The sequence below is a fragment of the Hevea brasiliensis genome, chromosome 6, assembly GCF_030052815.1.
Source record: "Hevea brasiliensis isolate MT/VB/25A 57/8 chromosome 6, ASM3005281v1, whole genome shotgun sequence".
In the NCBI taxonomy this organism is placed as follows: Eukaryota; Viridiplantae; Streptophyta; class Magnoliopsida; order Malpighiales; family Euphorbiaceae; genus Hevea; species Hevea brasiliensis.
In genome coordinates this window covers 28,107,718-28,121,995 of record NC_079498.1, presented here as the reverse complement: position 1 = coordinate 28,121,995, position 14,278 = coordinate 28,107,718, and the positions used below count along the sequence as shown (strand labels likewise).

The following is a 14,278-nucleotide window of genomic DNA, read 5'->3' as shown; positions in this document are numbered from 1 at the left end:
AAAATAGACAGTTTTTATCTATGAATGGGAGGAGTAGCGTGCTGGATACATGTTAGGATACTAGAACAAGTTGGGCCTAGGTGTTTGGGCTGAAAGTTGCATGATTTTCTTTGGGCTAAGGATGAGCAGAAGGTTTGATTTTTATAAAAATCAATCAATTCGATTTTTATAAAAATCAATCAATTCGATTTTTATCATTTTTTTCAGTAAAAATAAACAATTTGGAAAAAAAATAAATTAAAATGATTCGATTGAATTTTTAAATGTAACCTATTTGGCATTTTATGCCTGCTCTTCCTTTCCTCCTCTGTAGCAAAAGTCTAGGTCTTTTCCATTGTCAGTATTTGCTTCTCTGTTATCCTCACTTCTAGGTCTTCTCTATTATCAGCCTTTTTTTTTTTCAGTTACCAGATGTTATGGCGGCTGCTGCTGCTGCTGCTTCTTCTTCTTCTTCTTCTTCTTCTATCAATCTTCAATGGAAGAAGAATGATGCTTTCATAAGTTTTAGAGGTGCAGACATCCGGGATGGTTTTCTCAGTCATCTGTACGAAGCATTGCGTCGAAAACAAATCCGTACCTTCAAGGATGATAAACTTGAAAGAGGAGAAGAGATCTCACCAGCCCTCTTGCAAACAATTGAAAACTCAAAGGTTTCCATAGTCATTTTCTCAGGAAACTATGCCTAGAATCTTCACAAGTCATCCAAACACCATGGAGAAAAGGCATAGTTTTCTCAGAAAACTATGCCTTTTCTCCATGGTGTTTGGATGAGCTTGTGAAGATTCTTGAATGCCAGAAAACTACAGGGCAAATAGTATTACCAGTTTTTTATAAAGTAGATCCCTCAGACGTTCAAGAGTTGACAGGAAGATTTGGAGATGCACTTTCACAGCATAAAAAAAAATTCAAACACCGTTTAGAAAAGGTGGAGAGTTGGAGCCTTGCTTTGAAGAGAACGGCCAACATTTCGGGGTGGGATTCAAGAATCATTAAGTAAGACACTTATTTTCAATGTCCTTTTTTACTTGTATCACTGATTTTTCTGTTGTCACTTTATTTCTTTGTGGTTCATTTTGAATTACTATTGTTTGGTCTTTATATGTGATCAGGCCTGAAACTAAATTAATTGAGGAGATTGTCAATGATGTTGGCAAGAAATTAAATAACCTGTTTCTAAGTGTTTATGATGAAGAAGGCTTTGTTGGAATTGATTCTCGTGTCAAGAAAGTTGAATCATTGTTATGTCTTGAATCAAAAGATGTGCGTATGATAGGAATTTGGGGAATGGGTGGTATAGGAAAGACAACTATTGCTGACAAAGTATTTAATAGAATTGTGAACAAATTTGAGAGTCAATACTTTGCTGCAAATGTTCGAGAAAAGTTAGAAAAGGGCACTCCAGTTCATTTGCGAGATGAAATCCTTTGCAAAATACTAGGGGGAGAAGATTTTCACGTTGGCACACCATGTACATTGCATCCTTTTATTAAAAATAGTTTTCAGAATAGAAGAGTTCTTATTGTTCTCGATGATGTGGATGGTTACTTGCACCTAGAAGAGTTAGTAGGAGGGTGGAATTTGTATGGTCCAGGAAGTAGAATCATTATAACAAGCAGAGATAAGCAAGTGCTTGAAATTGTGAAGTGCCAGAAATATATTTATGAGGTTGAGAAATTAAATGATTGTGAATCTCTTCAACTCTTTAGTTTGCATGCCTTCAAACAAACTCAACCCACAAATGGATACATGAGGCAGCTATCAGAAAGAGTGATAAGTTATACTCAAGGAGTTCCGTGAGCCCTTAAGGTTTTAGGTTGCAGCCTTTATGGTAAAGTTGTGAAAGAATGGGAAAGTGAGTTGGAAAAACTTGAAACCATTCCCAATAAGGAAATTCAGGGCATTCTGAGAAGAAGTTATGATGGACTAGATGATAATGAAAAGAGTATATTTCTGGATATTGCATGTTTTTTTAAAGGGGAAGATAAAGATCGTGTAAAAAATATATTAGATTGCTGTGGTTTTTTTGCTGAAAGTGGAATACGTAATCTGCTTGACAAGTCTCTCATAAATATTTTCAAAGAGAAGTTAGAGATGCATGACTTGTTAGAACAAATGGGTAAGGATATTGTTTGCAAGGAAAACAAAAAGCCCAGAAAGCGCAGCAGGTTGTGGAATGCCAAGGATATATATTACGTACTGACAACAGACAAAGTAAGAATGCATTGATTTTTTTCATATTTGTTTTTTTTTTTTAACAAGAAATGTAGTTTTGCGTGTTTTATGCTCATTTTCTTTGCTTAATTTTCTTTATCAGGAGGCTGAAAGTGTTGAAGCCATATCATTGGACTTGTCCAAAATTAAAAATATGGAACTATGTCCTTCTGCCTTTGAGAAATTTTATAAGCTTAGATTGCTCAAATTTTACAATCCTTGCTTTAAGGAAATCAAGTTGCATCTTCCTAAAGGCTTGGAATTTCTTCCAAATGAGCTGAGGTTTCTCTACTGGGATCAATACCCTTTGAAATCATTGCCATCGAAATTTTGCCCTGAGAATCTTGTTGAATTGCACATGCAGAGTAGCCAACTCAAACAACTTTGGAACGAAGATGATCTGGTATGGTTGAGCATGATTCTTTATGAAATTATCTGTTGAAACTTGAGGATAGAGAAACTTATTCTTAACCTTTTCTTTGTCTTTACAGTGTCTTGAAAAGTTGATATTTATGGATCTCAGCAACTCGGAACAACTGATCAAAATTCCAGACCTGTCGAAATTCCCAAAACTTGAGGTTATAATTTTGCGAGGCTGTATGAGTTTGGTTGATTTTTCTTCGTCTTCTAAGTATCACAGCAAGATTATAGATCTAGATCTTCGACACTGCGAAAAACTGTCATTTTCCAAGCGGCATTTATTTGACAAATCTTGTAAGTCTTTCTTTGAATGGTTGCTCAGAACTAGCTCATCTGCCAAGCAGCTTAGGCGAATTGAGATGCCTTGAATATCTTTATCTCAAGGGATGCAAAAAGCTAGCGAGTCTTCCAAACAGCATATGCAATCTGAAATCTCTAAAATGTCTAAACATCAAATATTGTGTAAATCTCCATGGATTGCCAGAGAAGTTGGGCGAATTGGAATCTCTGGAGAACCTGAAGGCAACTGGAAGGTGGGATAAAAGAACTACCACCTTCTATCAATCAGTTGAAGAAATTGAACTACTTGAACTGTGATGGATGTGAAGGTTTGATATTGCCTCCTTTCACAGGTTTGGCCTCTCTTCGGGAGCTTTCTCTGCAGCGTTGTTATATATCAGAAATTCCTAGTAATCTTGGCTCTTTAGAGTCATTGGTATATTTATATTTAAGTGGAAATAATTTCAGAAGCATACCTGCAAGCATCGAGAAATGTTCTAAGTTGAATATACTTGATTTAAGTGATTGCATGATGCTTCAATATTTGCCAGAGCTTCCACCAGGTCTAGCAGAGTTAGATGCAGATAACTGCACATCTGTGGAATTTGTATCGAGATCATTCATACAAGGATATATGAATTCCTGCTTGAGGATGAATCTTAGCAAATGCATTAATTTGGATAAGAGTGTATGCAGTGAATTAATACTGCTGAAACTTCAAAGCATGGGACAACCAGAGGAACAATATCTGAACAAAAAGGTCCATCTCTTTCCCTCTAGTGTTATATAAGTGCATTATTTGATTTAGATTATAAATTCAAAAAAAATTAAATTAAATTAAATTAATTTTAAGAGTTTAGTTTGATTTATCCTCTTTAATTTTTTTTAAAGATAAAAAAAATTTGATATATATATATATATATTATAAAAGTATAAAATAATTAATAAAAGTTTATAAATTAAAGAAAATCTTATTAAATAAGACTATTTAATAAATAAATCTTATTTAAATGTGAAAACCTAAACCTAAAAATAAATTGCCCCACCACAAAACACATTTCATTTATCATTTTTCTTTGTTTATATTACATTTATAAAGTTGAATTCAAGAAAATTAGTTGAATAGACTTAACAAGTAGATAAAGAAAAGACAAAAATCTAAAGGTTTGGGAATTAAGCTCATTAATTAATTTATAACATTTAAATCACGTGCAATGAATGTATCATAAAACTATATTGCATTGCTTGTTGATCAAATAAATAGTTTTTATTCATAGGTTAATTTAAAACATTATAATTTCTAAATGAATAAATTTTTTGTTTATAGGATTAAATAAATATATATTAAGTTAGCATTTTAAATTATATAACTATATCTAATAGTTATTTTTTGCTCATGATACCAAAAAATCAAATTTTAAACCTCAATTATTAAAATTAGTTGTAATTTTATTTAGTTGACTAAATTAGTCAAATTAAAATAAAAAATTTCTTTTATTTAAAATTAAAAATCAATGTAAAATTTTCTCTTTCCGCACCATACTCAACCTCTCAGATTATCAATAGGTGATCTGGAACATTTTTGTGTGATTCCGGTTGAACTACAATAATCAAATGGACTTTTAATTTGGTTTGATTTGGCTTATATATATATATATATATATATATATATATATATATATATATATATATATGATTTAAAAAATGTTTGGCTTAACTTATGAAAGCTAATATCAACTTCTAAGCATTTAAAATTTTAAACAATTATATGTTTAGTTAAAGTGTTTATAAGTGATAAATAAACTGTTGATATTTTTGGTAAAAATAACTTATAAGTATATTTATTATTAAAATGACAAAAAAAATTAAATAAGATTTATGATGGAATTTTAAAAATTAAATGAAAATAATATAGTAAAATATTTGATCAAATTAACATATGAACACTAAAATGAAAAGTTGGGTTTCTAACTTTTTTCTTATATCTTATAAATTCAATTTATAAGCTTAAAAATTGTTATAAACCAAAAAATTATTATAAACAAATAGGTCAGTTTATTTTTAGAGCTTATAAACTAGCTTGATCAACTTACAAGTTAAAACAAACACTTTTTTCTTTTTTAATTTGGTTTTTAAAAGTTTTTCTAAATCAGACCACACCAAACTACATCTCTATAAATGTGTAAGTGATTTTTTTTTTCCAGGCTAATGCAACGAATTTTAATTGGAAGGATTGGTTATGCATCCCAGGAACTGAAGTGCTGGAATGGATGATGTATAAAAATGATAATGGATCTTCATTGTCATGCTTTCTCACAGCACCCGGTCCTCATTCACATGCTACCCCCTTCGTCAAGATCCTTTTTTGTGCTCTCTTAGCACCTGAAGCTGCTAATTATTCTCGTAAATTCATGGGTGTTATTTCATGCGAATGTCGCTTCATAACTGAGTCTGGAGATAGCTTCAAAGCATATTCCCGTTGCTTTTTGGGCAAAATACATCACATCTCCCTTTGGTATTCCACTATTCATTTTAATTCCAAGAAATTCTGTATCAGGGAGGCCTCATTTCAATTCTATGTTGGTTTGGAATCTATGAGAGATTTCACATTCGATGTGGGAGTCCATAAGTGTGGAGTCCATCTAATGTTTGATGATAACTTGGAAGATGATGATGATGATAGAAAAAGATGGTCAGCGATGGTGTTTTATGATCGGGCCATAACGGAGGGATTGTTCTTTACTCCTGTTGAGTATGATCACGAGCAATATCCCCTTCAAGGATTGAAAGAGAGGCAAGAGTTTGAATGTTTCGATTTAAATTTCTCACTATCTTTTTGGTTCACCTTAGTTATATGCTTGGCTACTGCTTCAGATCAAACAGAAGCCCAGCCTACCCAGATGGTCTTTGCTTTGATGCTCATACATGTGTGCTTGAAGTTGCTTTCCTTCAACACTTCTCCTTCTCTTCATGGAATTTACAACTAATTCCTTGGTGTTGCAGAAATTTTATTTTTGTTAATTAGTGTAATTATTTTTAAGGAGAGAAATGGGGACTCGAATTTAACATTTTATTTATAAGTTGAGAGATGTGCATTTATAAATTACAACTTATTAAGCGAAGTATGCTGTTGTTGGAACTATTTTATTGGTTGTAGATAGTGCTTGTGCCCCAAAACTAGAAAGAAACAATTAACACACTATAAATTAGACATTTTCCAATTGTTGAACATCATATGATACCAGAGAGTAAGAAAGCTTGCTATTGAATAAAGCTAAAATTTTAGAATTTTTATAGCTCGTTTTTTAAATTTGCTCCGAATATTACTTTTATCTTTTAACTTCATTTTTTAGTGAAAAATCTTTAAAATTTAATTTTGTTTCACAAAATCTCTTTAACTTGTTATAGTAGGTTGTAAGGTTAAAAAAAAAAATTAATTTTTTGAACTTTTTTCTTCTTACACTCAACAAGTAACGTCTGTTTCAATTATCATCTGAGCTTATTATAAAAATATCAATGTCATCACAATAATCTGTTTTCTAAAAAAAAAAAAAAGAATTTACTTTTCATAAAAAAGTGCTAAACTTCATTTATAAATGTGATTTTTTATAAAAATTTGTTATTGCAGTTTAAATGAATTTTTTATGAAATAAAATTAAAATGTAAGAATTTATTTTTCATAAAAAAGTGCTAAACTTCATTTATAAATGTGATTTTTTATAAAAATTTGTTATTGCAGTTTAAATGAATTTTTTTATGAAATAAAATTAAAATATATTTACATATTATTTATCAAAATAAGATTATATCAATCGGTATTAAAAAGTTTCGAATTATTGAGAAGTATAAGTTATATTATTAAAATAAAATCATGTTAGAAAAATCATGATTTTTACTTTTAAATTTAATCAATGGATTGGTACTTAAATTTTTGTTAATTTTGATCACATTCATTAGCAAAATTTAGGTGCCATTCTATTCTTAATAATAATAATAATAATAATAATAATAATAATGATAATTTTTGTTTTTACATTTCACAATTATGGCAATTCTTTTTTTCTTTTTTGTTTATGTACAATTTGAACTTCAAAATAAAATGGAAGAAATTAAATGGCTAAAATTGTGTCACATAAATTAATTTAAGCTTAAATTTAATTTTGAGATAAAAACATTAAACAGCGTATCTGTTATCTGTACGGAAAATTTGAAAATATAAAGCTAGCAGGCGATTGAATTTTTTATTAAGTGCACAAACATGAAAACTTAGAATAGCCTGGAAGCTGGAAACGAAGAAGAAACTTTGTGAAAGAATAAAAAAAATTAAAATAAAATTTAACTGGATTAATAAAATAAAAATTGAATAAATTACACTAATCTTTTTCCTTTATTTTTCTCTTTCTATGTTTCTTTTTTTTTTTTTTATATATTTACACTCTTATCCCTCTTTTTTTTTTTTTATCTATTGATAAAAATAGTACAAGTTATTTATATAAAAAAATTAATAAATTTTCTTAAATTTTTAAATAATTAATGAAGATTATTTCTCAATAGAGAAAACAAAAAAATAATATTTAAGAAATTAAAAACTTAAAAAGAAAATATAAAAATTCAGATTTAGTCTCCGTATAACAAAATTTCTATTTTTATCCAAGAATATATTTTTTAAATTATATGAAATAGCTAATTAGTTTTCCTAAAATAGAAGGATTAAATAGTAATATTTTTTAAAATATATGGATTAACTAATTAATTTCCTTTAAATAGAGGGACTAAATGATAATTTAAATAACATGAATAATGGACAATTTGATAAAAGTGCTAAATAGTTTAACGAAAGTAAAATATAAAAATTAAATTGTATATTATTTAAAATATAAAGATTAAATAATTAATTTTACTAAAATATAGGGACTAAATAATAATTTTCTCTTAAGTTTATCAATTGTGCATGTCCTAATAGATAACAAAATTAGATTTAGTCAGGAGATACTAATGGCAAAAGGAAAATTCTTGTATGCACCATATGTATATACACTCAATCAATAGGAAGTTAATTACCTATAATTTTAGGGTAATTTTTATAGTTTATTTTTGAATTTTACTCTATATTTTATTTTTGTTATTTTACTTCAATTTGTTATTTAAAAACTCTTAACTTTTATTTTGTTTTACAAAAAATCTATCTAACTTGTAATAGTAGATTTCTAATTTAAAATTTTTTTTAAGAACTTTTCTAAATTACAGTGTAACATTTATAAATGTAATTTTAACATTTTTTTATTGAAGGATAAATTCTCCCCTTTTTTAGTAAGCAAATCATTATGATGACATTGATATTTTTGTGATAAGTCCAAATAGTGATTAAAACGGTAGGTGTTTTTTATTATAAAAGAAAATGAGATAAAAAGATAATTTCATGGTTATTTTTTTAATTAGGAAACCTGCTGTAACAAGTTAAATAGATTTTTGTGAAATAAAATTAAAGTTTAGAAATTTTTTAGTAATAAATTAAAGTTAAGGGATAAAAGTGAATACAAGACGCAGTTCATAAATAAGTTAAAAAAGTTACCCATAATTTTAAGTAGGCCCTATCATAATTTTGAATAAGAATACCATTATTTTATATAATATGACATGTATAAATTGATTAGGCGCATACACATGAATATAGGTAAGAATCACTCATCATAATAATACAAAGAGATTATCATTGTAAGAAATCAACGATATGAAATCCAATATTAATGCTTAATTATTATCATCACAAAAAGCAAATAATAATAATAATAATAATAATAATAATAATAATAATAATAATAACTCGACTGAAATCCAACTCATTAGCTAACAGTTTTTGAACTTACGGTTATAGTGTAATAAAATTAAAATAATAAATTTATCTCTAGAATCTTACTATTCTTCTATTTACGAAACATTACAGATGTAGAATCTTTAATCCTCATTTTATCTCATTTTCTCTATTTATAAACTAAACCATTTTTTATTGAATTACGAAACTAGGTAGAAGCATCCAGAACATTAGAATTCAGAAGCAGTCAGATGGATAAGAAAAGGAGAAAGAAGGTGATCTTCCAAGAAAGTGTTAGGATTTGTAGGTTAGCATAAGTTCAAGTTTGATATAAGCCCAAATAATGCAACCACATATAACAAATATTTATTGGGGATTGTTGAATCTTACTCTTAGTTCAAATTATGGCAGAGATTCTTGATGAATGGCCTAAACATTTATTCAAAAGATCAACCTTTTCCATGATTCCAAAGCCAGGGTAGCCAGCAGAAATATACTTGAGTACATGAAGGTTTTTGTCTTTTAACTTATGAAAATTAGTTTAAAAGCTAGGAAGTATTTAAAATTTTAATAAGTTATATGTTTGATTAAAGTATTTATAAGTGATTAATAAATAGTTGACATGTTTGATAAAATGTAGATTATGAATATATTTATTATCAAAATGACAAAAGGGTACTAAATTATTTTCTCAAATAATAAATTATATTAACTCAATATTTTATTATAATACTATCAAAATATATTTGAATCATATTACAATATAATTTAGTTTTATATTAAGACTCCATTTGCTTCATAAAAAATAACTTATGTATCCAAAAAAATATTTTTCATAAAAATATTTTTCATGAAAATATTTTTCATTATTTGGTTGCAATATTAAATTAATGATATGTTTTTATTCCATTTATGTATAAGTATGTTCATATTTTAATAAGATTATCAAAATTTATAAAATGAAAAATAACTTTTCTTTTAAAAAATGAAAATCATTTTTCTCAAAAATGATTTAATTTTTCCTTTCACTAGAAAAATATTTTCCTTTGATTAGTTTTTCTGAGTGCCCTAAATACTAGAAAATGCGAAAAATATTTTTCAAAAAACTATTTTTCGTAAAACAAACGAAGTCTAAATAAATAAATATTTTATAGATAAATATTTTATTAAAATTGATAAAAAATAAATTTTAAATTTATTAAAATTAATGTGAATAATTTATTTAAATTGTTGTAAGAGAATAAATTTATTAATGTGAATATGAGAATAAATGAAACAAGGATATATACTGAAATTATAAAATTAAATGATGATAATATAGTAAAATAATTAATCAAACTAACTTATAAGAGTCCAACTTATAAACACTAGCATAAAAAACGCCTCAGCCTAACTTTTTTTTTTCTTTTGCTTATAAGCACAACTTAATATAATATATAAAAATATCTTAAATAAATAGGTTATTTTAAAATTATGATTTAATTAATTTATAAGTTAGATTAAATATCTTTAATAATTTGAATTATATTCTCTTTCATATTTACATGACTAGTAAAGGGTATTTGACTCCATTTATAAACTGGTTAAATCAGCTTATAAGTTCTAAAAATAAGTTGATTTGTTTATTTCTATCAATTTTTTAGCTTATAAGTAAAGTTTATAAGCTAAAAAAAATTAATTTAAGACCCAAATTTTCATTTTAGTTCTTATAAATTACTCAGTAAAATATTTTACTATATTATCTTCATTTAATTTTTAAAATTTTATAATGAATCTCATTTAATAATCTTTTTGCTCATTTTAATAATAAATGTGCTTATAAGCTATTTTTAATCAAACACATCAACTGTTTATTAGTTGTTTAAAAACATTTTAATCAAATATATAACTATTTAAAATTTTAAATACTTATAAGTTTAAATAATGTTTATAATATAATTTTTATAAGATAAGTCAAATATTTTCTTATTAACTGAATTTTTATGTTTGCATGAAATGGTAGTTTCAAGAACGGACGTAGCTTAGAGCCAAAGGTGCAATGATCCCTTAAACTTTTAAATTTTTTAAGGCATAGTAAAAGTTTTTTAAAAAATAATTTTTACTATTGTCTATCCGATTTAGCCAGGGTATTGGACATCAAGAATTTTATAAAAATAAAAAATTCTTTTTTTAAAAAAAAGACAAATTCTTTACTGTCCTTCTGAAAGAACATATCAACAGTAGAAAAACAAAAAGACATTTAAATTTTCATTATCTCTCAGCCTCTTCTTCTCTTTTAACTTTATTTTACCATTTTGCTCCTTCAATAAATCCACAAATTTAAATTATTGAATAACATTATTAAAATCTAGCACTATTCTTTTATATATATATATATATAAATTTAAAATTTTAGTGATTTAATTCTCATAACCTCATTGCTATTTTTGGAATCTCTTCTCACTTAAATTTCATTATATTCATATTAAAAATTTTCTTTCAGTAATATTAGAAGTTAGTACCATGCCATTTATTTAATTTAATCCATAATTAATTTTAACTAAATTTGCTTTTCACAAATTTAAATTATTGAATAACATCATTAAAATCTAGCACTATTCTTATATATATATTCTCAATTTAAAATTTTAGTGATTTAACTCTCATAACCTCATTGCTATTTTTGGAATCTCTTCTCACTGAAATTTCATTATATTCATATTAAAAATTTTCTTTCAGTAATATTAGAAGTTAGAACCATGCTATTTATTTTATTTAATCCATAATTAATTTTAACTAAATTTGCTCTTCATGATTATTTAGGAAAAATTAGATTTGAAATAAATTAGAACGACCTTTTAATTTTAGACGATCAATATAATTTAATTTCAATAATTTATCATATTAAATATGTCTCAAAATCATTTAGAGTGGAGAAAGAAAATCCATATAGTCGACCCCAATAAATTTTTAGGATAAAAGTTTAGTTGAGTTTAGTTGAGTTGAGTTGAGTTGTATCATATTAAATATGTAACTTTCTGAATTTTTAAATAATTATTTTGTGCAGTCACTTGAGTATTGTCTGATTTGGCGAGCCCAAAAGGGGCCATATGATGTTGTTGCTATTGTGGGCCTGAGGCCCTGTGTATTGCATTTTGTTGAATTTTCATGCAGGGGATTAGGTCCAGTTATAAGGGAAACTCTGTCGAAATTTCAACAACATTTTAAAGATTTATTCTTGCTTTTATAGATTAAATTTCGGCAATATCTTAGGAGTTTGTGTATAATAACAGTTATCATTCCAGTATTGAAATGTTACCTTATGAGGCACTATATGACAGGAAGTGTAGGTCCCCTCTGTGTTGGATAAAAGTTGAAAAGGCGAGAGTACATGACTTAGATCTGGTGCAGTACACTTCAGAGATGATTCTTTTGATCAGGGAACGTTTAAAGATAGTTTTCAACAGATAGAAGACTTGTGCAGATCCAAGGAGGTAACATGTATAATTTGTAGTGGGTGATTATGTGTTTTTAAAGGTCTCTCCTATGAAAGGGGTTATGAGATTTGAAAAGAAAGATAAGTTGGCACCCCATTACATAGGACCTTTTGAGATCATGAACAGAGTGTGAGCAATTGTTTATCGGTTAGAGTTGCCATTAAGCCTTTCTCATGTCCACCTAGTATTTCATATTTTCATACTTAGGAAGTATGTTCTCGACCCTTCTCATGTGCTGCAACTGGACACAATGGATTAGATGAGAATTTGACTTTTAAGGAGCAGCTAGTAGCTATAGAGGACTATCAGCTGAGGCAATTTCGGTCAAAGCAGATCCCCATAGTTAAAGTTCTATGGAAGAGTCAATCTGTAGAGAAATACACCTAAGAATCAGAGCGGGGTATGCGTAGCAAGTACCTATATTTGTTTAACATGTAGTTCTTTATTATTATTCTATCTTGTATAAAATTTGAGGATGAATTTTCTATAATGGGAGAAGAATGTAACACCCTGAATTTTTAAATAATTATTTTATATAGTCACTTGAGTATTGTTTCGTTTGGCGGGCCCAGGAGAGATCGTATAATGTTGTTGCTATTGTGGACTTGAGGCCCTGTGTGTTGCGTTTTGTTGAATTTTCATGTAGGGGGTTAGGTCTAGTTATAAGAGAAACTTTGTCAAAATTTCGGCAATACCTTATGATTTATTTTTACTTTTATAGATTAAATCAATTAGTTAATTCTGTCAGTTAATTGATAGAGGTCAATGTATATGTATAGATGAACGATGTCAGCTAATCTTCTTCTATCCAGTCGGACTAGCTGTAGTCAGGTTATCCTCTTTGTGAGTATATATTGATTTTATTTACACTTTCAATATTATTATATATTTAAGGCATGTTCACGTATTACTTATAGATATATGTACATAGTTATTTGCTAGGCACGCCTTGTATTGCATTTGTATTTGATGATGTTGCTATAATTGTTGTTTTATGGCGATCTAGAGCTGTGTCTGTGAGTGAGTGTGTATATGGATATGCGTAGGACGGGTAGATGCAACTGGAGCTTGACTTGCTGGGACCCGATCCTTTTTATGGATAAGTCATGATAGGCACGATATTGAGTTGATTTCGCTAGCTCCCGCATTTGGATATTAAGAGAAAGTTTAGCTTTGAGTTGATCTCGCTGGCAAAGGTTGGAACTAAGAGAGCTGTATAGGGGATGAGCTCCCATATATATATGTGTGTGAGTATGGATGTGACACACGGGTGTGTTAATATTCTAGATTGCTTTTGGTATGATTATGACTTAACCTGTTTGAATTGTGTGAAGGTGTTGCATTCATTTTTAGGGATGCATTAAACTTAGGTAGTTATAGAAATTAGATGTAAAATCAATATCTTACTGTATGAGTCGAATGGTCACTCCTATTCACCATATTTTTTCAAAATACAGGAGAAGTTCTTCTTCATAGTAACCTGCTCTCTTCCTCGCAGGTTTATTAACAGTTATTTATTTGTAATATTATTTTCTAAATTCGTAATCTAGAACTCTACATGCGTTAACAATATTATGGATTTTGTTAGAGACAATGTTAAATTGAGTTATTAGTTTTTATTGAACAAAAATTTTTATGATGTATAAATAACTTGTAAATGGTGGTAATAGGGTTGAGCTAGACTTCTCTCGCTTTAGTAGCTGATAATCATCGGGTCAGGTTAATCCAAATTAAAATGAAATATTTTATTTTTATTTTATTTACATGTTGGGCCCAGTTTTTAGGCCTTAGTTATAGATTTGGAAATAGTAAGGCTTATTACGGGCCTCGGAGGCTTTATGTTGGCCCATGTCTTAGTGTCGGTCTGGCACATGGGTTTGGGTCGTGACAATTTATTATAGTTTTTGAATTGACAATAATAAAGGTGGCAACATGTTAGGTATTTGCCAGTACTCGATCGATCGAATTCTAATATAAAGTGTTTGGGGCAAGTTTGATTTTAAGGAATAATATCTGTGACAAATTTGACTTTTACATGTTGGGTATTTGTTTCTCAAATACAATATCCTTATCTATAGAG

General features: G+C 28.0%; 1 protein-coding gene across 1 annotated transcript; it reads left to right on the top strand.

Moving 5' to 3' along the window:
- Positions 1-416: 416 nt before the first annotated feature.
- Positions 417-6,032, top strand: LOC110647357 (disease resistance protein RPV1). Its single transcript, XM_058147970.1, is given in 6 exon segments — positions 417-544; positions 646-993; positions 1,110-2,211; positions 2,315-2,614; positions 2,703-3,670; positions 5,115-6,032. Coding segments are annotated over 5 exon segments (2,175 nt in total). The 3' UTR covers positions 3,000-3,670; positions 5,115-6,032.
- The last annotated feature ends 8,246 nt before the right edge of the window (positions 6,033-14,278 follow it).